The sequence below is a fragment of the Acanthaster planci genome, linkage group LG15, assembly GCF_054643075.1.
Source record: "Acanthaster planci isolate LZ-2023a linkage group LG15, COTS_SCS, whole genome shotgun sequence".
In the NCBI taxonomy this organism is placed as follows: Eukaryota; Metazoa; Echinodermata; class Asteroidea; order Valvatida; family Acanthasteridae; genus Acanthaster; species Acanthaster planci.
This window is the reverse complement of record NC_141791.1, coordinates 4,360,943-4,385,220: the sequence shown is the minus strand read 5'-3', so window position 1 is coordinate 4,385,220 and position 24,278 is coordinate 4,360,943. Positions and strand designations below refer to the sequence as shown.

General features: G+C 41.7%; 3 protein-coding genes across 7 annotated transcripts; 2 read left to right on the top strand and 1 right to left on the bottom strand.

The window, feature by feature from the left end:
* The first annotated feature begins 441 nt into the window (after window positions 1-441).
* ccdc58 (coiled-coil domain containing 58) lies at window positions 442-6,011 on the top strand. 2 transcript variants are annotated; one of them, XM_022251911.2, is made up of 5 exons: window positions 442-494; window positions 3,258-3,383; window positions 3,961-4,107; window positions 4,239-4,298; window positions 4,805-6,011. In XM_022251911.2, exons 1-5 carry the CDS (start codon window positions 492-494, stop codon window positions 4,856-4,858), a joined length of 390 nt encoding a protein of 129 aa, XP_022107603.2. In that variant the 5' UTR covers window positions 442-491; the 3' UTR covers window positions 4,859-6,011. The 2 variants fall into 2 exon arrangements, with proteins under 2 accessions (XP_022107603.2, XP_022107602.2); XM_022251910.2 differs by lacking the exon at window positions 442-494 and adding an exon at window positions 586-737.
* A 393-nt stretch (window positions 6,012-6,404) lies between these two features.
* On the top strand, window positions 6,405-17,301 carry LOC110988438 (chromatin assembly factor 1 subunit B-like). Of its 4 annotated transcripts, none has more exons than XM_022251921.2 (14): window positions 6,405-6,587; window positions 8,875-9,020; window positions 9,958-10,090; window positions 10,555-10,663; window positions 11,277-11,380; window positions 11,722-11,818; window positions 12,186-12,273; window positions 12,547-12,722; window positions 13,081-13,205; window positions 13,866-13,998; window positions 14,646-14,771; window positions 14,924-15,286; window positions 15,563-15,717; window positions 16,330-17,301. In XM_022251921.2, exons 2-14 carry the CDS (start codon window positions 8,877-8,879, stop codon window positions 16,626-16,628), a joined length of 2,052 nt encoding a protein of 683 aa, XP_022107613.2. In that variant the 5' UTR covers window positions 6,405-6,587; window positions 8,875-8,876; the 3' UTR covers window positions 16,629-17,301. The 4 variants fall into 4 exon arrangements, with proteins under 4 accessions (XP_022107613.2, XP_022107615.2, XP_022107614.2 ...); XM_022251923.2 differs by lacking the exon at window positions 6,405-6,587 and adding an exon at window positions 6,696-6,752; XM_022251922.2 differs by lacking the exon at window positions 6,405-6,587 and adding an exon at window positions 6,775-6,794.
* Window positions 16,648-23,704, bottom strand: LOC110988440 (spermatogenesis-associated serine-rich protein 1-like). Its single transcript, XM_022251927.2, has 7 exons — window positions 23,516-23,704; window positions 22,589-22,727; window positions 21,986-22,086; window positions 21,398-21,568; window positions 21,159-21,285; window positions 20,010-20,072; window positions 16,648-17,944 (listed from the first exon to the last, which is right to left on the bottom strand). Exons 1-7 carry the CDS (start codon window positions 23,559-23,561, stop codon window positions 17,806-17,808), a joined length of 786 nt encoding a protein of 261 aa, XP_022107619.2. The 5' UTR covers window positions 23,562-23,704; the 3' UTR covers window positions 16,648-17,805.
* Between the last annotated feature and the right edge of the window lie 574 nt (window positions 23,705-24,278).

Below are 24,278 nucleotides of genomic sequence, written 5' to 3'. Positions count from 1 at the left end.
GACCAAAAAATCTCTTTTATCAATGTTCAACAGTACTCGACCATGGGAGTGACAAAATAAGTTAAACGTTTGGTAGAATTTACAAATAAAGACTTTAAAAGAGTTGTCACGATATACACGTTTATATTTCAACAGTTAATATCGTCGTCAGCTGCTGTGAATTCTCTCGGTTTCTCGTGAATAATGCTTAGAAAGTGCTCAGGGATTCCCTTGACATGTCATTCTTTTAGGCCTCTGGAATTGTATTTTAAGGTTTGCATCGAGTGAAAAAACCAGTGTGCACTTGTAAGCTAACTGCTTTTGGACTTTTTATCTGCTGGAGTTTGGGCATTTATTCCAAAATCATGGCATTTGTAGTACTCAAACGTGGAACAAAGTTTAGACTTACACAAGTTTTTAAATTTTTTTTAGCAAAGATAGAGGGTTTCTTTTCAGAAGGGCCCTGCCATTTTAATGGTGAATGAAACGGCGGGGCTCATTCCATTTACTACATGGTAAGCAATATCATTGTTCATTATAAAGGTAGATGAGAGAGACCTTATTATTAATATTAATTTTTTAAGCACAATGAATTACTTGAATTAATTATTTTGTGGAGAAATACAATGCCAGAATAAAACAGCCTACAAAGAAGGAATATGTCCACCCCTGCAGTTTAATGAGACAGTCGATGATTATTCAACATGGCAGCGAACATGGATGAGAGCGTGCTTTGCGAAGATTTTCTGAGATTTCAGGTATTTTGCACCGGGTTCTGACATGTTCTTTCAAATTTACTTCGGCTTCGTAGTTTAAAAAATGCACGGGGGAAATGACACTTCATTCACATAGTATGAGCCCAAACTTTGACGGAAAGCGGTCAGTTCAGTGCCGGTAACGGGTCAAGGTCGTCGTTGCCACGCCAGTGACAAGTTACGAGGCCCATACTAATACTACAAGCGTAACGTTAAATGTACATGTAGTCAGTTAACATACCTGTGGGGGCGCTCTTTATGATTTAATGCTAATCCTCGACATGCTCAAGCAACGCCTGCATATCTCTTCCGAATCTGATTCTGAGTCATAGGCCTAGTTGGCAAAGCCTCCATTATGTCAGGAAACATCACATGACACCAACATGGGTTAGTTTGGGCTGTGGAGCTAGCTAGCTGGCTAGACGTGTCTTCGGTAGCTTATTTACAAGAACTAGGCTCTAAACAATTTAAAAATTAAAAGTTCATCACATGATGTAGGACTATTGAAGACTAAGGCCTACAGTCAGACAGTGTGGTGATAATCCAAGGTGAAGATCTTGGATGCTTCTTTCAGCTCAGTGGCTGAAAATCAAAAACATCATGGTTGAGTTGGAAACTCAAGGTGGCGGTTCCCAGGCTTATCTAGGCCCCATGCCAGCCAGCCATACAAAACACAGATTTGGGACAAAAATCCACCGCAAACGGCACAAAACCCAACATCAACAGACCACACATATAACACTCCACAACAAAAACAAATACCAAAAGAAGAGCGTACACAGGTTTAAAAACACACAACACATGGGAAATAAGAGCTAAACGAAAACACGTCCGTCTTAGTTATGCCCTAGCACCATGCCATGTCATTATATTAGGATTACAAGCATATGCACTTCAACTAACAATCCAGAGTTGTAAATCTAGAACTCTAGACTAAGATAATGAGGAACTATAGCAGAGTCCCCTAATGTGGTGCACTTTGATGTTCACTTGACTTTCCTCACACAGCGTTATCAAACTTCTTTCTTGAAAAACTTGAAACTCTTGGTTAAAAACTGGTACTTTATGATACATGGTATTGAACCTTCATGAACAATTTCAGAGTCATGAAATTCCTTTGGAAATCCAAATCTGTTAGCATCCAGAAATTTGGCTCAAATTTGAGTATTCCCTAACGTGATGCACTTGAAAAAAATCACAAAAATCCCATGGTGCAAGTTTAATTTGAAACACAAATTTGAACTTCCGAAAGTAATGGAGATCAGTGCAGACACATTTGGCCTTCATTAATTTCATGGAATTTACTCGAGCCTGTTTGTCCCTATAACATGTTGTGATATTTCTGAATTATTTACAGTGATATCGATCTTGTTAACCGGTCAGTGAGGGGCCTATTTAGTGGATTGGCATGATCATGTTGTGCTATCAGTCATGCCAGTCGATTAATGCTGTATGCAATTTCTGACTTCCCTATTTCGAAACAATCTCCTACAATTGTAAATTGGAAAGTAGAGGCAGTTGACCGATGGTGGAATTATTGGCAAATTGTTCATTAAATCAATAGATCTTGCAATGATTTTGCATTGTAATCAGGCAGATTGGCCAATTGCATACAACATCAACTTTCTTATGCATCCTTCAACTGTGCTGATATTTCCCCAGCCTGGAGTAACTGGCTAAGTAAATCAGTTACTGGGGCCTGGTCCAAGTAAGCACAAGATGGCACATGAGTGTCAAATCAAATGCAGTTGCACTTGCATATGCAGAGGGAAGTAATTGAACACACTGAAGGAGGACTTGTGAGATGGTGCTTAGCAGGAAAGTTGAACTGAAGAAAAAGATTAGCTCGAAAATTACTAATTCTATGTTACACACTGCATGTTATTTTTATAACATTTGGTTAGAATCTGTGATTTTTTACTTGAATGTAACTTGTGGAAAAGGGTGTAGCCTGTTATTACTTGTAGCTGTGTGCATCCCTGTATTCTGCAGAATTTTAGTTGTTAAGGTGGGAAAGAATTTCATGTACGGACGTTGCTAATTTTTCCCTACTGTGACCCATGCAATAACCATCTAAGAATAATAAAAGTCCTACAAAGTCAACTTTAACAGTGAAAATATTTTTAGGTAGAACACTTCCTGAATTTTTCAGACCAGTCTCATAGAGTTTGTGTACGGGTTTTCCAGCAGTCTCTGTACATGGAATTCTTCCATAAATGGAAGCAATTTAAAGTAGGATTATCCGATAAGATTTATGCAGGCTTATTAATCTTTCAACTGTCAATGATGTGGCCATGTTACCTTTACCTCCCAGTATTTCTGCCATTTACTAAACCCTATTTCCAAGCCCCATTTCCAACTCCACTACCCCCCCCCCGGGAAGGTATATCATATATTATTTGTCTTTCGTGCCCACAGTGTCTTGGAGTCATACATTTACCTCCAAGTTTATCATCAATTCAGTCAGCTGTTGAGTTGCTGGGCCATTTTAAAGTGAAAATTTTGTCTTGTGTACGTATGTAGGATGTGTTAAAGAACATGCGCACCATCGATGACAAAATTATCTATGCTCTGAACACCACTGTTCCCACCCAGTCTTTTGCGGGCCAAGTTGATGCCACAGAAACCTGCAAAGATTTACACTTCCAGGTATGGCTATAACTCAGAGTGGAATGGCCACTGTACATGTACATATATGATGCCAGTCATCTTCTTTCTGTCTCATCATTATGAAATTGATCATTTTTCACTGATTTCATCTTTGTTTTCAAAGTCATCTGTTCGTGGTCTGTATTTTTGCCAGTTTGTTTTATTTTATTCTGTCCTTTTTCCTTAATATAACCTTTATAAACTAAAATGTCTTTCTGTTCTCAACTTCCCCTTCCATTTCATGCTCTATTTTCATCCACTGCATCATTTTGTGTTGCAGGTCTGAAGCCATTCTTTTTACATTGTAAATGTGCCACTCCAAAATATTTCACCATTCGTCGCGTTGAATTTTGATGCATGGATTGTGTTCTTCTTGCCCTAACTTTATTTCAGGCTTTGATACTACGCACTGCCAATAATACATCTACCGTACACTGCACAGGCATGCATGTTATACAGCATACTTGAAAATATCAAGGGGGAGACATCAGAACCTCCTTCTATGGGTCTTGATGGACAGCTAAACAGTTCCCTTCTTCACTGAAACTTCTTGCTGACTTTTTTTTCTTAAATCGAGCTGGAAAGAGCCTACAGCGAGCGGGAGAATGCCATCCGGCGATGTATATCCCATGTCTCAACAACAGTGAATAGATTACTTGATGAGAGAACGAAAAATCCAGACAGCATGGCTATCAACAGAGATTTAAGGAAAGAACGGACAAAGGTAAATTGGACAACATTTTTTGCCTGTTTTTGTAATTAGGCTGATTTTTTCCTCACATTCCAAAGTTTGGATTCAAACATTGCCGGGAAGAAAGTCATTACAAAAGTGTTGTGCATTCTTTTATGTTTCAGCTACAACAAATGCAGATGGAGCTCAACGTTGAAGAAATTGTTAAGGACAGGAGTCTGAAGGTTAGTGCAGGCTCCTTACTCCACTCATGGGAGTGCAGTCGGTTGATAAGAGCACAGTTGGTTGATAAGAGCACAGTTGGTTGATAAGAGCACAGTTGGTTGATAACAGTGCAGTTGATTGATGAGCGCAATTGGTTGATCAGAGCATAGTTGGTTGATCAGAGCGCAGTTGGTTGACAATTCCACAAGGGTCGATTCAGTAATTGAACGTGGACAGTAAAACACCGGTGGTGATTTCCTTGGAGAAGGAGTTGTAATAAACTTTAGTCAGTTTGAGACACAAACAGTAACTTTATTGTTTGGGTTTGGTTGTGTGCTTTTACTCATGTTAACCCCCTAAAGGATGTCTTATGTTACCTGTTAATTACAGATTTGTTTTTCAATTGGCAAAGTTATTTTCAGCGAGTAGTGCGATAATCAAATTTGGTTCAACTCAGGAATGTTCTTGTGAAGTAAACAGTAAAAAAAGAAAAGAAGTATAATGTTTTTGTTTTCTCAAACTCCAGGTATTCCACGAGCGATGTAGGAACCATTATATTCCACACAGCACTTCTTCATGACGACACATTCGCGATCCAAGATCTTCAAATTGAAGAAACCGGTGTAGAGAAGTGGTCATGATGAAAGGGCATTCTCTGATATTCTTAACATATTCTGAGTTTCGTCAGACAATTAGCAGTGGACTTGATTCATGGGGAAAAAGATTCTTAACTTGGGCGTGACAAAGCTGGAGGTAAAATCTTCTAGAAAATGCTGCCAACTTACCTTTTTCAGGGTTTTTTTAGATTGTATTTGGACGTGTCAATGAGGTAACCAATGTTCCCACGGTCGTGGAAAATCCTCGAAAAAAAGTTCTCCAGGAAAATCATGGAAAAGTCACGGAAGAATTGGGGAAGAATAGAGAGTCCTTGAATCCTATTGTCAGAGGGAAAAAAATTCATGGAAAAATCAAGATCCTTTTACATGTAGATAGTTTAGTCCTGGATAGTCCAGGAATTTGTTTTCCAGTTTTCTGTGGGAACCCTGGAGCCTTTGTGAAGTGCCAGTCCACACAAAGTCTGCTGGATACCAGAGGAGCTTCAAGCAACATGCACACAAAAAATGTTGATATTTTGAGTATGCTGTTATGCTGGGCAAGACAAAAAAATCACCCTATGCATGAAATACATGTAATTGCAATGTCAAAACCGGTCGTCCGGACACAATCCTTACTGCATCAAAAGTTTCAATTTAAAGTTTCATTGCACTGAGTTTTTCCCCAAATGACACGACAGCATTGTAATAAAACTCTGTTTTATTTCACTTGTCCCCACCACCCCCTAAAGCAGGGTCCTGGCATGTGCTACTTGCTCTTAATAAAGTCGTGTGAAGAAAGTTTACTTATGTACATTGACCCTTATTAAGAGAACTCTGTCCGCCAAGGGTTTGAAGAAATGATTTCATGCATCCTGAAGAAATTAACCCATTCGGGTACTCTGTGAGGGTCTGGGGACCAGTGAAATACGTCCTGTCAATTAGAACCATTATGATGAGACAACTTAACCCTTATGATGAGCATTCTCTTCTTTGGGAGATTATTCACTTTTTATGAGGCTTTTTTCCCCACCAAATTTCTTCCAAAATGATCATACATTTGTTTTGACTTGATGTTTGAATTCTTGTTTTGAATGTTTTTAAGGGCAAACACGAATAAAGGGTTTTCATTTTGGAGCAGTTGTTCCGTGTGTCGTCTCAGTTTGTTAGTTTTTGTTTTTTTGGTAAGACTTGAAGCAACTATAGGGGTGAACTGTTTTTTCGCATCTTTCCGAGTCCACGACATGTTTCCTAAATGGCTGAGATGCCCCCTCTGTTTTATCAGTAATATGCAAACTCTGAAAAAAGTGCTAAATTTGAAAAGTGTTAGCCAGGATATACAACGTTTTGAAAAAAAAAAATCAAACTACAGGCCAGTTTCCACTTCAAAGTCAAACTTCCCATAAAATAGTTTCGTCGCTGGCCTTGATTTTTTTGTTTTGTCGTGGGTTCAACGTTTGAGGTGATCCCTGTTGTACTTACTTTCATGCGAATATTTCGGTAAGCTAGGGAGTTCATTCTGCGCAAGCGCAGTTGGTTTGCAGTTTCGCGGCAAATTTGTCTTGCAGCAGTGTCTTACATGTCTTTATTTCGAGGTTACATTACGTGGTTTAGGAGATCTGTGTTTCGGCCTTAATTTTTTTCCAACCGAAGGGTGTGTTTGTGAATCTATTTCATCAGTCTAAAAGGGCGCACACTTTGATTACTGAGAAAACGGTATGTAGCAGCTGGTGTAATCCTTTGTTATTTCCCAATGCTAATTTTTAGGTAGCCCCACTGGTGTGGCACGGACTCTCACTCCCGATCCGTCCTTGGATCGGGAGTGAGAGTCCGTGCCACACTAGTGGGGCTAATTTTTAGGCCCCTTTCGTTCTGAACTAGGTGAACAGTGTCAGTGCGCCAGCCGGCCTAGGCCTAGCCCAGGTTGGACGTTGTCTTCATTTCATTACGACCCGTAACGTAGTACGGTCAGGGAGTCCACCTGGGTTACGGCCGGCCTAAGCAGCTAAGGAAGGGCAAGGCTAACCATGCTATCGCTACATGTGTTTGCCAACGTCAGTGTATACCATCTGTCCCAACTACAGCCTGATGAGTGATAGCTGGGACAGTCCCAACTGTAGTGCTGCAGTTGAGCTGACCCAACTGTTGTTGACCAATTTCTGTAAAAAAATTCTTAACCTCATCCAACAAGCTTATGCATCTCACACTTGACACAATTCATCTAAAATATGGCACTTCATCTATGGCATGACATTTGAGAATGAGAGTCATTGTAAACAATTAGGCTAGAATTTAGTTTGGCACATGCTGGGCTCATGCACACTTGACCTCTGTGCTGGAGTTGGGCCGGCCCAACTATATGCATGAGCACTCTAGTTGGGACGGGCCCAACTATAGTTGGTCTGACTGATGCTGTAATTGGGGCCTAACATCATCATCATGATCATGGTCATGAATGTTGTTTCACTTGGCATAGGCCATGGCCCATGTGGGACTACAGTCAGACAGTACACTGGGCCTACATGTACCTGCCTACATGTACGTGTGGGCTTGGGCAACCCTACTGATTCAATGTTTGCCAACTCGATTCAGGGCAACTCAGCTGTTGAGACAACTGTACCAGCATGGCAACCATGACGACCCAACTGTCTGCATAAAATAGAAAAAGACAAATTGACAAGGTTGAGACAAGAAGTCCATTGACATGATTGATGGTTGACACATGGAGATCAACTCGACCTTGTGTGTTTGTGTGTGTGGATTAGCCAAAAGAACACAGAGATGTTGAGCGTGATTTGCCTGATCAGCTGATCTGCATGATCCCCCGATTGCTCTGTGTGATTGGTCAATTCTGCATAAAATTTCCAACATTTACTTCCCTTTTTAAAATAATCTTTCACAACCATCATACCATGGGAAAGAATTCAATATAACCTGTATACAGACATCGCTTGGCACCCGGTGCATTATTCCATTAATATTTTCACTCCTAACTTTGGCTAACCGGCTAGGCCATTTTAGTGATTTCAGATGGCAACTGCAAGGAAAAATACGTGGCAACCATATATGGAATTCTTTCCCAAGCGGGAACTGGAAAGAAAAGCCAATTGGCTGATGGTAAATTACCAACCTATTAATTATTATGCACTAATATCAACTGATTTTGCAAAGATTAAGCAATCGCACGTAGCGATCGATTACACCCAAAAGGGGCACCCACTTTTAACAGGCATCCTGTCATCTGCATGGTCATCGCTGGTCATGGATTTGAGAATTGACTCTAGCTTGGTAGTCAAAGTTTCATTAGAATCAGGTTGAAGATTTTTCACTGTGTTAATAGGGTTTGATCTTTATCCCACCCAAACACTTTGGGTATGGTTGCTTGAAACCACTGACCATCATTCAATGAATTAACACCAGCAGCTAACTAGTACTTGTAACTTATCATCAGTGCCGCCGGGATGCCTGTGTCTTGCCACCATGCATGCTGCCTCATCACACTGGTTAGGGTGGTCCCGGAGGCCACTGCGCCTCCCACTGGTTCCACTGGCTCCCCATGTACACTGTACATCATGTCCCTAGTCGAGTAACAAAGTAACACAAGATACAAAAATGCCGAAACACATCAACTGGCTATCTGTGTTGAAGAATTCCTGCTCTTCTCTAGCAATGTACATGTGCTTGGCTCGCACGGTCAAGTTATCTCACTAAAAAAGTTCAACTTTTGTTAGAGATTGGACTGTGGAGTACTGAAGTGTGATGTCATGTAGAACCAGGAAGTGTGGTACAAATGAATGGGGTACACGCGTGTGATGGTTCGTGTGATGGTCCTTGCGGCAATGTCTTTTACTCATATAAACGTGCACATGGCACATTCAATTCGAGCGGCATCCTGAAGGCAAAACGGCATTGAAAATGGCCAAAATGTGTTTTTGACAAATTTTAGTCTGACAGTGATAGCAAGATCTTTCCAGTTTTTGATGCATTCTTTGCTGCCTTTCAGAGATGAAGTTGGACACACCAGAGATTTCGTGGCATGGTCGGGAGCCCATCTACAGTGTTGACTTCCAGCCATGCAACTCTGGTGCCAGTAAGAAGGAACCTAGACGACTGGCCACGGCAGGATGTGGTACAGATGGCAACTTGCGGGTTAGTAGTGGCACTAGGGAAGAGGTCCTCCACAGTTTCTGAGATTCCTAAATGCAATATTTAGACTAGTGAGCAAACAGGCTTTATTGCCTTGGGGAAATAGCAAGAGCACCATCCCTCAACCTTTTTTATATTTGTGGTGTTTATGAAACCCAAAATTATTAAGTTCTGAGATGCAACCCTCTCCTTGAGACTGTAGTCACTGCAGTAGAGACAGAAACAAAATAGTAATGTTCACCATTGGAAGGGCACTTTCGGAATGTGACAGATTCCATGTACATATAAATGTGTTTAATTTTGCGTTGCAGAAACAGTCCCCTTAAAAATCTGTGAAGTTTCATATCACAATGATTTGGAACTGCTTGGCATTTTACAATGCAATACAAAGAAAGTTGCTTGCAATGCGCCAAGAATACGCTGTAGTTGTTTCCAAATTTTGGGTGGAATCGTGTCCATTTCATAGATTCATGCAGCCTGGAAAAGTCATGGAAATTTGTTTTTCCTTTTTTAGGCCTGGAAAAGTCATGGAATTTTGTAAAAATTACTAAAGGGAATTTTGTCAAGGAAGTCATAAAAACTGTGTGGTTTCTATTGTCAGAAATAAGCGCATAAAATCTGTGATTGTATTTGCAACCTAAAAGGCCAAAGAGTCCAAGAAATTGCATTATTTGGTTGTAGATTTTTATATTTTTGTCATGGAAAAGTCATGGAATTTAATTATCCTTTAGGTGCAGGAACCCTGTGTGTGTATTTCCTAATAAAACTGGAAGTGTGGATTGGACCCAAATTTAACCTTTTCCAATTGTCAAACAACTAATTCTCTGTCTTTGAAGGAAGTGCTGTTGTGATAAATTTACATTTACTTGTCAGGTATTCCATGATGTTGTCCTTTGTTAGCAAAAAAATGAACTTGTGCACTCACGTCTTTTTCGACCAGATTTGGTACATCAAGATCAACAACGATGGGAAGGCCATGGCAGAGTTTGCATCAAATCTGTCCCGACACACCAAGTCGGTCAACGTTGTGCGCTTCTCTCCCGATGGCCAAATCCTCGCATCTGGTGGAGATGGTTGGTTGACGGGTGGCATCATAAAAACATCCCACGTATTTAATTCTGGCCTGAATACATCTTTAATCTGTGTCCCACCTTGGTTACTTGGGCTGTATGTGCACAGTGCATATACAGTAATGCTTGTAAAAAAAATGCCAAATTGTGTTGTAAGGGAAGAGCTGATGACCTTTGCAACAAATGTAAGAACCAAATCTTTAGGTCTTTTGTTTTTTTGTTTTGCTTTGTGGTCTTCTTCACCTTAAACAGTGAGGAATAGGCAACACATGTACAACAGATCCAGTACATCGCATAACAGCACCCATGGCTTGGTTCTTGTCTAGAGCAACCACTCATTCCTTGATCTTTCACAGACTAAAGCCATGAGATAAATCAGTGTTTCCTTCCTGGCCCAATGTGTGATACCGCTCGTGTAGTTGAGCCTTCAGATTGTATCGTTTACTTGTCTTGTTCCTTTTGCCAAGACTGCCTAGTGATCTTGTGGAAGTTGACAGATACACAAGGGGGCAGCTCGGCCTTTGGCAAGGAGGACGAAGAGTGTAAGGAAGGGTGGACTGCATTCAAGATGCTCAGGTGTGTTGGATGATGTCTGTACCAGGCTAAAACAGGGCTAGCCAATGAACAGCTTACCAAAAGTGAAAGCTGGAAAAATTGAAACCTGTAGAAGATGATAAGTTGTACATATTGTAATTATTAATTAGTGCCGGTAATGACATCAAGGATTCCTCATAAGCGTCTGAAGCAACTTGTTCAGAGGAGATAATGAGAGGCACTTACACTTTTAGAGGTGGGAGGAAAACCCCAGGGGAATATTCTGAGTAAAACCCACAGAATAAGGTAGGGACTGAAAACCCAATCCACATGTGGACCAGGCCGGGAATCGAACCCGGACCACAGAGGTGATAGGTGAGGAAAAAACCACTACGCCTACTTGACTCCCCCAATGATAAATTGTATGTGCTGGTGCATGAAATACGGATGCATTGATTGTATTGCACATGAGTCAAATGACGGGGGAAACTAAAGGAATGCATGTAAAGCTGGGAATCCAAAAGACTAGATCATGAATTGGAGGTTCAAACTTTTCTACCTTTATCACTTTTGTTTGCTCAAAAGTTTATATTGAGCAATAGAGTTCTACAATGAGGCATGTTGCTGTTGTTATCATGTCATGCTTGTACTGCAGGGGTCACCTGGAGGATGTCTATGACCTTTCCTGGTCCCCCAATGGCAGTCGTTTGCTGTCCGGCTCGGTGGACAACAGCGCCATCATTTGGGATGTGGCCAAAGGTACGGTTCCTGTTGTATCAATTTGCGGACTTGGACTGTAAACAATTGGGGTTTCTTTGTTACATGGCTCTAGGAACAGGACAAGAGTAACTTTCAACTGAAAAAAAGCGGTCTGAAAGCGTCTTCATTTGACCAGTGGACACAAAATGGCAGCAGTTGGCTCAACCTCCCCTCTTTGTCACCAACGAAGGGGGCACTTCTGCTCAGAAAATGTTGCTTCAAGTGCTTGGTGCACCCATTGTTTTAGAACCTGAATTCCAAAATCCTTTTGACCCTTGAGTGGAATAGTTTTACAACATAAACTTTCTAACAAATGATTCTAGAAAGTGTTTACTTTTCAGGTGAGAAGCTTGTTATTTTCAAGGATCACCGTAGCTTTGTCCAAGGCGTGGCTTGGGACCCACTGGGAAAATACTGTGCCACTCTCAGCTGTGACAGGTGAGTCTGAATTTACTTTCCTTTTATGTAGTTTGAAGTAATACCAGACCCTTTAGAGGTAATCAAGGCAGTAACTGATTTAGGCAGTCAGGTTTGCAGGATTAGATTAGTTAAGTTTCATAGTTCAGTAGTGATTTTTCCTTACCCTCCACGTCTTCGGCTCAGGTTGGAATCCTGTCCAAGACGTACTCAGAGAGTGGGTTATCAGGCCGTGTTTGATTCCACGAGTTTCCAACACCTGAGATTTTGCTCCCACCTCTGAAACCAAACATGTTTTTCATTGGCAGTTCTCCCTTGGCCTCCTGGAGAATACCCTGTTTCACCACTCAAGTTTGTTCTGTTTTTTTTTTGGTGGTTTGGTCTGTAGGTCATTTCGTTTGTACAACCTTAACAACAACCGCTGTGCTTTCAACATCACCAAGATGTCTCTGGCAACTACCACAAACAGTGGCGAGGTAAAAACTACAACGGCGTAATTTGGGGTGACAAGCGAGCCTATTCTCAGTTGATCTCAAAATGAATGCTTTCCTGTCAAAATCTCTGAAAAAATGTGAAAGTTCAACAGTGCTTTGATAAAAAGTGCATGGAGCTCTGTCAGACAAATTTGTATAGAGGAGGTGACTGCAAAAGTAAACAGGCTAACAAAAGCTTAACACTTTTGCATCTAATTTTCACTCTCTGAGTAGCAAGTTCAGCATCTCGAGACTGCTTTTTGACATTTCTTTCAGGGCATCACCAAGCAGTGTCGTATGTTCCATGATGACAGCATGAGGTCCTTCTTCCGCCGGCTGACCTTCAGTCCTGATGGACAACTTTTGATTGTGCCCTCTGGTTGTCTGGAGATGGGCGAAGTATCACCCTCATGCAACACCACCTATATGTTCACACGGTCCTCAATTCCAAGGTGACACCACTGCACTCACACACCTAATTAAGCTATGTGACATTAAAAGCTTCTCCATAGCTCAGCGTCTGAAGTAATGTTTTTGCAATACTGTTGTATGCACTGTGTCAAGGATTGTTCAAATGTGACTCAACTAGCCAAGAGTTGTCAGTCACCAGAACCACTTTTGAGTTAAAGATCTTTGCAAGGATCTTGCGCAGTGAAAATCACTCAGAGCTCTCGACACATTTCACCTGTGTTTTTTTTCAGGATGCTCACTTTGTCCTTTCTAATGTGAGTTGGAATGAAATACTCATTGTTGAGGATTCCAGTCACAGCTGCACACTCAATGTGCTGAGCATGTGTTTTTTATTTTCAGACCAGCTGCGCACCTCCCTGGACCACCCAAGGCCACCCTGGCTGTCCGCTGTTGCCCTGTATTCTTTGAACTTCGTAAAGCTGACGAAGAGACTCAAGAAGCGACAGAAAATTCAACCAAGGAAGGCATGTAAACTGTAGTAAAATACAATGCCTACATGGGTGTTGCTGGTCGAAAGATGTGGTTTTGAAGCTGCATTTTGTTTCAAGAGTTCTGTTGTGTAGTGTTTTTTAAAGATGTTGAATAACCTCTTGGCCTAGTTAGGCTGACATACATGGGGCTGTCGCATAGGCATTAACTGCTAATTCAGAGACTAGGTCATGGGAAGTCCTGGAAAAAGTTGTCCCAGAAAGTCATGAAAAATAGGGGATCCTGGAATCCTGTCGTCAAGAAAAAAGTTATGGAAATCTAGATCATGCAAGGGGTGTTTTTGATGGGCTGCATTTGTTGTGATAACAGAATGATGATAAATATACAGGCTGCCCTTGTCAAGCTGTACCAGTGGCTATGGCAGTCTTCCTGTTCACAGTTAACTGTTCTATGTGATATGGCATTAAATGTCAGGAAAATTGTCAATCTTTTTTAGTTCTGAGAAGTCTTGGAAATGTCCTGGAATTTGTTTTCAGACTTTTGTGGGAAACATCTTTGGTGTAGGAGATGGTTGACCAGTTGGATGTCGTTACACTCAGCAGGTGTCACATTTAAAGTGCATCAAGGAGATTTTCATAAGCGTGTCTGAGAGTTGATTTGAGACCCTAATCTGACAATGCATGTATGTTATGCAGAAAGAATGGACACTTCAGAGGTCACAGGCCCAAACAAAGATCCTGTAGAGGCGGAGAAGGCTGATGCAACCAAGGAGACAGCATCCTCCGCAGAATCGGTCCAAAACAGCAAAGAACCTCAGTCTCTGTTCAGGTAAGATGATGGCCAAAGGCGTACATAGTCTATCCCAGAACAAGATAATTACCTGACAACTGTCAATGTCTTGCATTTTTTAGCTCTCAGTGACCAGCTTCTGATCACCCACACGCTGACAAACCAAATCAGGAGCAAAGACTGCTTATGTGTGTTCAGAAGGACATTTATCTTGTTCAGATTTTATATCAACTGTTTATTTTCAAAACATTTGTGTGTGATTTCCAGACAAACTGTAAACAGCCACCACATCTGTCTATGTCAGTGTTGCACGGTGATGTCACAGTAGGGTGAACATTAGCCACAAATGAGCAGACGTATGCTTGTTCACATACACCTATGTGTGTATGATATGATTATATCGTATATGCTGCAGCAGCTGCCCAGTGAAGGGTCAAGCTGGTTTGGGGGGAACAATGGAATTTGGTCACATGTATGCTGTGCATGTATTGGTGTCAACCTTGTTGATAAGGGCTCTTTGTAGACACGCTGAAGCTGTCCGAATGAACTGGCTACGTCTGAAAATGACACACAAGCCTATGTCCCTCACCAGCGGCTTCAATAGCGGCATATGTGAACTTCCAGTCACAGTCATTACATGTGGTTGCAGTTTTAGAGTGAATTTGACTCTCTTTTTGACCTTGCAGCCTGCCATATAGAATCGCCTTTGCTGTGGCAACGGAGGACAGTATTCTTTTGTACGACACTCAGCAGACTATTCCATTTGGGTTGATTTCCAATATCCACTACCACCAACTGAGTGACGTTTCATGGTTAGTATGCAGTGTCTTCACCTTTGATTGGTCAGTGCTGGGTGACCCGAGTCAGGCTAGCTTTTATTGGTCACAATTGTGAATTTAAGAAAGATTGAGTAGCTTCTTAAATAGTAATTATTTTAGAAAGTAAAAATTTTCTTTCTTTTCAGGTCATCTGATGGCCAAATCCTGGTTGTCTCCTCGACAGATGGTTACTGCTCATTAGTCACTTTTGAGGAAGGTGAGATTGGTGTGCCCTACAAAACAGCACCAGTGGTTCCCGTGGCAACGGTGGGGTCAAATGTCACTGCAGCAAGTGAAACGGCATGTGGTAAACCGCCAACCAGTGCAATTCCAGCTAGCCAGGCTTCATTTGGCCAAGCCAAGCCAGTGACCAGTGAGACACTGGCAGGGATGAATGTTCATAAAGTGACGGCAAATCAAGGAGGGAGTGCATCTGCTGTTGCTAAGGTGGAGCCAAGGAGGATAGCTCTCACAACACTTGGTACCAGCACAGCCCCCAAAACAACAGGGTAAAGCACTTTTACGACGTCAGAAACCTGATTGTATTCTGGAATGAAACTAATAAGGTTTGCAGGTTTACCTTTTATTTGATTTTGAATAGGCCTGTGTACTGATGACACCAGTCATTGTTTACATGTGCACATTCCTATGGAGCCAGTGGGGGCCCACAGTCCACTCGGTACCATAGGAAAGCACATAGGTACTAAGAAAAAGTGTGGCGTCCTTTTGTACAGAGGCCCATTTAAGTTTCCAGTCCTTCAAATTCTTAAGCTTTTTCCTTACAGCTCACAACCGAGACGCATCTCAACCACACAACTGTCTAGCCCTCCCTCGAGTCAATCAAATCCATGCCCTACAGTATCAACCAATCAGAATCCAACAGCCACTGGCTACAGCACACCAAACTCCCAGATGCAAACAGTTCATAAATCACCCCAAGGTATGTTCTAAACATTTTGAGTGTAATGGGTAACTAAACCCTCCGAAGTTGTGAGCTCTGGAGACACGACCACATATTATAATGTTGTAGCCGACTAAAATTCCCTGTAGGTCTTGTCTATGAAGTCTTGTCTTGTCTTATGAAAGTCCTTTCATAACTCCGGTCACAAGTAACCAGATGAACAATGACAAAGGTGTGCTCTGAGTAGCTTATGACTTGGATTGAGATGGACTTGCAGGGACTTGTGATGGATTGGACAATGCCACATAGGCTATAGAGTTCCAAAGTGTGACTTCATTTTGAACCAGGAAGTGTAGTACAAACGAATGGAGCACGTGCACGTGTTGGTTCATATGCTAGTTCTCTCACTAGTGCCTTTTTACACACAATTGAAAAGACACATTAATACTATAGAGAACCAAAGTGAATACGTCATGCACACAATTGTGTGTGAAAGGCGTTAGTGAGACGACCAATGTGTGAACCATCTCGTGCGCATACTCCATTTGTTTGCACTGCACTTCCTGTTTCAAAATGACGTCTCACTTCGGTACTCTATACTGGCACATCTGCAGATGCAAACTTTATGCACATTGCCTTTTCCCCCAACAGGTGTACAACCAAGACGTATCCAGCTTACCACGCTGTCAATTTCAAAGCCTCCAGTCAGTGAAGTATCTCCAACAAACAAATCTGTTGCCATGGTGACTACTCCTGTGTCGACCATTAACCAGATGCCCTTAACAACCGACATCCAAGGCACTCAGTCCCTCAGAAAGGGAATGGCAGAGCCCGTTTTGGACAACAAAAAAATTGAGGCTATTAATGTTCCAGAGGGGGACTCTCCAATGGAGGGTGTGACCGAAATTGCTCCTAAGAGCCAAGACAAAGACGTCATGTTGACTACCTGAAGAAAGTTTGAGAAAAAAATTTTGCTAGAAAGCTTCATTTATTGAACAAACTGTACAAAGGTATGTGCTTCAAATAGATGGCATACAAGATAAACTATGATCTCTTCTGGCAGACCCATATATGTTGAGTTTTTCAGCCAACATGTTTGCACAAACTATTTTGTTCTTTGAGTCACAAAATTTCCTTTTGGTCGAATTAACTGACAGCCTTTTTTTTAATCCAGCACACTTATTCTGCAAAAGACAACACCCCCAAACATTTTGTTACAAAGACAACAGCAATGAACAATTGGGCTTTAGTTTCTAGTTCTGATCTCTCCAAGTGTGTCAAATGGGATATGGATCAGATCTATTGCTGAATATGCACCCTAGCCAATAAATTATTTAAGGTCTATGTGTTCATGTCAAAGCAAAAGATTCTCAGTGATAAGGGAAAATTTGACAGTTTTACAGTAGGATTTTAATTGCTAATGAAAGTATTAAAAGAATACACTGGTGGTTTCCATAAAAGAAAATCATGTTTGATTTAAAAGTTAGTTGATTTTGATACCAAAGTAAACTAAAAAGATGTGTAAGTTGAACGTTTACTTACAGTGTAGGTAGCAATTCTGCCCATATTCCACTGTTTCAATTTATTATGCCAATAATAAAGGTATTCAACATTGGACCTGAAGACTGCATTCTTTACTTGTTGGTCGTTGAGAAATATTAGTTTGATTCAAGGTAATATCAAATGTGAAATATCACATATCTCAGCAATTTTTACATTGCCCGAACACAGAGTTGAGAAAGACTACAGCAAAAAAGGCCACAAACAAATCTGATCTGCACATTCGCAAAAAGTACAGTGCTTGCCTTGGAAAAACATAGTTGCCCAATAAGTTAATGTCCCACGGAAAAAGCATGCCTTTTGGAAGTAAAAAGTCAGAAAAAACAAGAGTTGCTCTACAGGACTTGGTACACATTTTAAATCCCATGTTTCCTTCAACTCCTTCACAGTTGTTTTCTTGCGATAGCAGCCCCCCTCCCATTCAATCATTTTCAGTGACTGATGAAGTCTGCACTTGGCAGATGCTCTTCCTGCTAAGAATTGCTTCCTTTGCGGATCATCCCATCTCTTTATCTTTGCAATGACTATCCAAAAGATTACTCCCAGCCAGCCCTGATTGAAGACAGCTTAGACAGCGATAAACTTCCGATCTTCGCATCCAAAGGGGAGCCCCAGTGGCATGGCGGGCTCCCAGATATCCAGTAACCGGACGGATTCAAGCTCTTCCTTGTGATTACGCCTCCTCTCCCTGCTTTTGTATGGCTCACTAGGAGAGGAGAAATATTTTCAGAATTGGGTTTCAGTGTCAACTCCTAAATGTGCATGTATGTTTAACCACTTGCTGCCTGGTGCTTTTAAAAATGTATTGCACACATACGGGAGATTTTCAGGTTTCAAAATTCTTCAAAAATTCATCATTTCATTTAATGGACGCTTACACACACATGAGTGACTGTTTGGTGGCAACTCTAAGCTGACAGGTACATGTAACCTTCAATGACTCCTGAGTATTTCAGCCAGGCCCGCTGCCCTTTAAAGAGAGCCCAGAACTGTGAGGTGTTGCATAATCACCTTTGTCCCCAGTGAATGCGAATGGGGTCTTTTCAAACGCGGCTGGATTAGCATAAAGCAGTACTGTGTTGCTTATTAACCACTTCGTGCCGGGGCATTTTTCAACGTTGAGGATGCTGGGCCGGCAGGACTATCATTTTTTCCGTTTTAAAAATCCTTCAACAATTCATCATTCCATTTAACAGTCGTTTATAGCCGCACAGAGTAATCTTTAGGCACTACTCTAAGTTGACAGGTGACCTTCATTGACGCCCGAATATTTCAGCCAGGCCTGCAGCCTTGTAAACAGAGCCCAGATTGTGCGGTGTTATACAGCTGTCTTTTGTTCACGAACCTGGCTCAGTGCACTGCTGACCTCTTTTCAATAGGGGCCAGCTTAGCATGCAGCGGTGCTGTGTGGCTCATCGCTGCGGTTGTGGAGAGCTTTTGTCCCCGGTGGTAATCCGCTTGCTCTAAATGCCCCCAACCCTGGTATACGGTTTCAAAATAACGCTGGATTATCACCACTTTTGAGAGTGAAAAATGCCGGTAATGCCCAGCAGCTTGGTCTTTTGTTCGGTGTGGTCGGAGACCCCGGCCACACATATAAACCATACAGCTCCGATTTCGGAGTCCCCGGCTGGTAGTGGTTAATGGGCCCTGGAGCACTTTTGTCCATGGTGCTAATCCGCCAGCGCGCTATGCCCCAAACAGTGGTATACTGTTTAAAAACAGTAACGGATTACCTTTGAAAAATGCAAGACAAAAAATGATGGCAATTCCCAGTAGCAGGTCTTTTGTTCTGAATACGGTCTTTTGTTTCACGGACCAGCTCTTTTGTCCCATTTCGGGCACCTCGGCTCTGCATATAAGCCCATGTCGCTCGAAACGGGGTTCCCCAGTAGCAAGTGGTTAAGGATGCAAGATGAACAAATATTTGTGGAAGGAGGGGTGTCTTTCAAGGCCATGTCAGACTAGTGTGTGAAATACGACTTGCCATCAAAATCTTGATGTATTTTGACTTTTTGTCCAACAGCTGTTGCTGGCTGCTTTTAGGAACCCGCGAGCTCATCAATACATGTATTTTGTGATCCCACAGTGACTTGCAATAAAAGGCACCACAATTGGGAGCAACTGTGCGTAGAAAAATTTCTATAAATAAAGCATTTGGGACTTGTGGCTACCAACTTGGAGTACAAGTATTTTGTTCTCAAAATCCTCCTACTGGAAGGCCTACGCTGCAAAGAGGCAGGTGACTACATTCAGACTTGAGCCCAGGGTTTGACTACTATTTAAGGGGTATTTTGGGGAGGGGAGGATAATTTTTTTGGGGGGGGGAGTTGGCTGACACTCGTGGAATTGAACAGAAAACTGCCCAAGTGGACATAATCTTGAATTTCTAGCAAAACACACAAGGCCACTCTGTTCCTGAGCATCACCAGGCAGTGTTATTTCTCTCAGATTTTGCATTCTTTGCTATGAGTGGGTATTTAGTATAGTGCAACCTTAAGCATGTTACGCCAAATATCTGTTGGTCAAATGTGTTTTTCCCCAATCTTGTTGAGACTTTCTTTATCAAACTTTGGACTTCTCATGTGCCTTGAAATAGATCAACGCATTTGTTTTTCTGTACTTAGGGAACTTTCTATGAATTCCTTTGTATCAATGACATGATTATGCAGGCCAGAAAACATTAAAAAACTGCCAAGTAGAGATGTAATAAGATTGCATTCAAACACAGTGAGCAAGCTGATCCCTGCCTTTTTTTCACCTCAACTTACCAGGGGTATGGTGGAAGCTCCTGCAACGGAACAAATGTGTCGGGTTTCCTCTTGGGCGGACCACTAAATATGAACAATGTGGGGAAAATGTCACACACAAATTAAAAAGTGGGCAACACAAAATGGTCACATTATCTAAGATTAGTATCAAGGCCATCTTTTTTTTCAGTTGTATCTTACTCTAAATTAAAAAGAGTTTGATTCAGTTTGGCTTCCTGATGAAACCGTGCATCATGTGGATGAAAACAGACATCATATGGATGAAAACAGGCATCATGTGGATGAAAACGGGCATCGTGTGGATGAAAACAGGCATCATGTGGATGAAAACAGGCATTATGTGGATGAAAACGGGCATCATGTGGATGAAAACAGGCATCATGTGGATGAAAACGGGCATCGTGTGAATGAAAACGGGCATCGTGTGAATGAAAACGGGCATCATGTGGATGAATAATGTTGAGAGTTCCAGTAGACTTGTAATCGGTGAGGTTCTCATAAAGGCCTTTTACAACTCAAAAAGTGGCTGGAGTAACTTGTGACTCATGATGGGCCTGTTTGATTGCGATCAGTGCTCCGACGTTGGTTCACTGGCACTAGAACATGCCAAGTGGATAGAGCAAACAAGCTTTGGGAAAGGCCTTTCATTCAGCTGCCTCTCTCCACACTCTTGCAGTGCACTTTGTACTTTTGAACACTAGCTTTCCTGTTTTAATCTCACATTTCTTTGGAATCTTGGGAATGATCACCAGAATCGTCATAATTTGATTGTATAGTTGTGGATATTATCCTTGTTTGAAAGGGTGAATGTAATATTTGTATATTATTTTTTATTTTTACAGTGGTTGAGGTTGTGAGTTTTAAACAGTTTTGTGGTCTGTTGTTCAAATTGCTTATTAATTGCAGCTTGAAACTTTTAATGTTAAATTTTACGAAATTTGATGGTACATGTATTGTAATTTGTTCCTCGTAAGTGCTGGGCATCAGTTGAAAACAGCTTATGCCGATAGGTTATGATAGGTTCTACACCTATCAGAATAAGAAATTCGCTTAGTTAGACAGGGGTTAGGAAGAAAAATAAATAAAAATTGCTTGCATTTCTGGAAAGTTAAAGAGTTATTAATCCCTTTTGTGAGTGACTCAACTTACCCAAAGTTGACAACCGGCCTGGTAGAGCCGAACGTGTGGAACTTTGGAGAGTATTCAGAAGCCTGGTAGGATTTGTCGCCAGGGGACGCTTGCGGGTAGAACCCTCTTCTTTCAAACATGGTTGGCACTAATGTGGGAGGGAGAGGCAAACATCACAGTTACATCAATAAATATGAAAGTTGTTGATAAATAAATTCTACGCCCTGGCTAGATCTAAAAGTACTTGTGTGCCGACTCACATTTTCGATTCATTCCCAGCATTTCGGAGTGAGTTACTTCGTTGGTTGAGGTAATGCTGGCGAGATGGTTCTTGTCTTCTGGCAAGGCGTCAGCTGGGAACTGGCAACGACGGCCAACATGGAACCCCTCAGGATAGAATGTCCATTCTTCGTATGACTTGGCATGACGTCCTGAAGTGACCAAATGAAGACAGTGATGGAAAGAAATGGCCATTGACAATGGCTTTGCACATGAGCTGTTGAGGGCAATTCAGTTCACAAACATTAAAGTATGATTGATCAAAGGTATGAGTGTGGCATAGCCATACACAAGTTGATGTCAGTGTCTGCATTACTTGGCTATGAGAACATCTATGCAGCCACTGGCTATCAGTTTTCAAACACGAATGTGCAATCTCTAGCCACAGCCAAGCAAATTGGACACAGCCAATGTGACAAGTGTCACCACAGGGCTTATGAGGTTACGACTTGCAACAGATAATAGCATGACGCATCTCGTAGTTCACAATTTCCTCCCACCCCCCTCGCCACAAGGGCAAATGCAATGTTTGCAACCAATGCCCAGGTAACCCATTAGCCGCATCGTACCTGGAAAACATCGAAGGGAAGGGAGTCGATAATCCTCCCTCGGTTCTGGTTCGGTGGGTGCAGGGATGTACCTTAAACGGGACGACCAATCAGGACCCTGCCTGGATAAACAAAACAGGTACATATTTATTGCGGCCAACCATTTCCAGGGAAGAGGAGGAGGGCAAACTTGATGTCCTAAAATGACACAAGGAACACCCATCCCCCATAAACTAAGAGGAACCCACCCCTCAATACATGTATTCTCCTGACCCAACAGGTCAAGCGGTCAATGGAGGCATTCGTATGCTGCAGCAGCGGCATTTCTCTGAAGTAAGGGAGATAAGATTTCAGGCATCAAGAGAATTAGGTCTTTCTGTCTAACGGACTCATGCAATGGGTTCAAAACTGCTCCTGTGTGTACAATGTGTTTGCCAGTTGGTTCAGCACTAACTATTGAGAATAAATATAAGTTGCCATGATTGATTAGTTTAAGTTTGGTTTTTCTTGAGGTTAATGCATTTTGTTTGGGTGGTTCTAAACTTTTGCAAATGACTGTGTGTAACTTTGTTCAAATTGCAATTTCAATTGTTTATGTATGTGAGGTAAATCATAAATACTGACTCGGAATATTTGACTTGCAGGCAGTGAGGGTGGGGCTGCCAGTCTGGTTCAGATCCCTGCCCATGGGGTATGTAACGGCGCCCTCGGACTGTGGACTTTTCGTAGCCTCGTCGCTCGGGAAAGTGACGTCTCTCACGCTCTGTGGACGAATGATGAACAAATCGGATTCAATGACGTCCAACAACATTTAGCATTAGAGAGTTATGCAAATGTTAATTCTTTGTTGGCAAGAGTTCCCTATACATGTGCATATATCCGGCCACCTTGTACAGCCGACTAATCACCAAATACAGCCTTGTATTTTAATTGAAAAAAGTCTATTCAGACCAGGAAAACTGAAATTGTCTAAGGAAAGGTTGTTCTGCATCATATTTGTCATGTTTGTTATTTAATTTGGTGTAAATGAAAATTGAGAACGATGATAGCCAGATATGTAACTCTTTCCTACTATTTTTGTTGAATATTACTTTTCTTAAAGCTGTTGGATCTGTTTTCTTTTTATATATCATGACATGATCCTTGAACATATTGCAAAATATTGTTGAACTGGTTCATTTGTCTAACGTTCCTTTAATTGTTTTAATTTGTAGGGCCTATTCATGCTACTTGTAACTTGGCTTGTAATGAAATTTTGTGCTCCCAATTTTATTGTCGTATTGTAACGTACATGTATCTATACTGTTTAATCTGTGTACAATTTGTATCTACCTGAAAAAAGTCTAATAAATACATGAAAGTAAATTAGGGAAGGAGTTACTCCATCTTCCTACGCCCCTTTTGTTAAAAAAATATTAGTTATTGTTATCAGGATGCGTCCTTTCTCCATGGCCGAACTAAAGTCAGAACGAATTTAGTTATGAACATGCATGAAAGTGGCAACCTGGCAACAGACACCGAACCGAAGAAATACACTGAATGAGCCCTTACCTTTTCGCCCTGGTATTCCTATCTCTGTGGTGACATGCAACGCCATCGTCAGCCGAACAGACAGGATAAATTATTGCGCTTTCTCGCGACTTTTCAAAAATTTTCTAGAGAAAACAACGACGGCGGTATTCTGTCAACAGGTCAACATGCTCAACATGCATGACATGCCAAGGTACACATTATTATGACTTTGACATAACAACTGTCGAAAGAGGGCGTTGCGAGCGTCAATCCATTTGTTGCTATGGCCATTTTTTAAAGTTTGGCTTTGTCACGGATGCGGCTTCTTTCAAGCTACAAGATAATCTGGTACGAACATAATATAAAATCAGTGCTCTGGAATATGTGATTGCTGAGCTTTCGGTAACTGAGCACCTTCTTCAAGGCAAGTAGGTTCAGTTTTGAATGAACGTGGAAAAATCTATTTTCATTCCCAGAGGATAAGCAGCGTTCCAAGTTCGAAAATGACGCGCTGCTCCAGTACCCTGTACTGTACATGTACATCAGATGACGCCCTCCGCAGAAAGCAGGCACTTACGTCACCGAGGTCGAGTTCGGGCGCTTGTTCTTGACACGGGTTCCTTGTTCTCGTGCTCGAACGGCGGGAACACGACTCAACAATACTGTTCTCGGAACAGGATCGCACACCACCTCCTCGTCAGGGTTTTAGCAGGAACAAATGGAAAAACTCGTGAAATTTTGATTTTTGAACAGCTGCAAAAAGTAGAGAGATGGCTTCCAAAGCCATAGACAATGGGAAGTT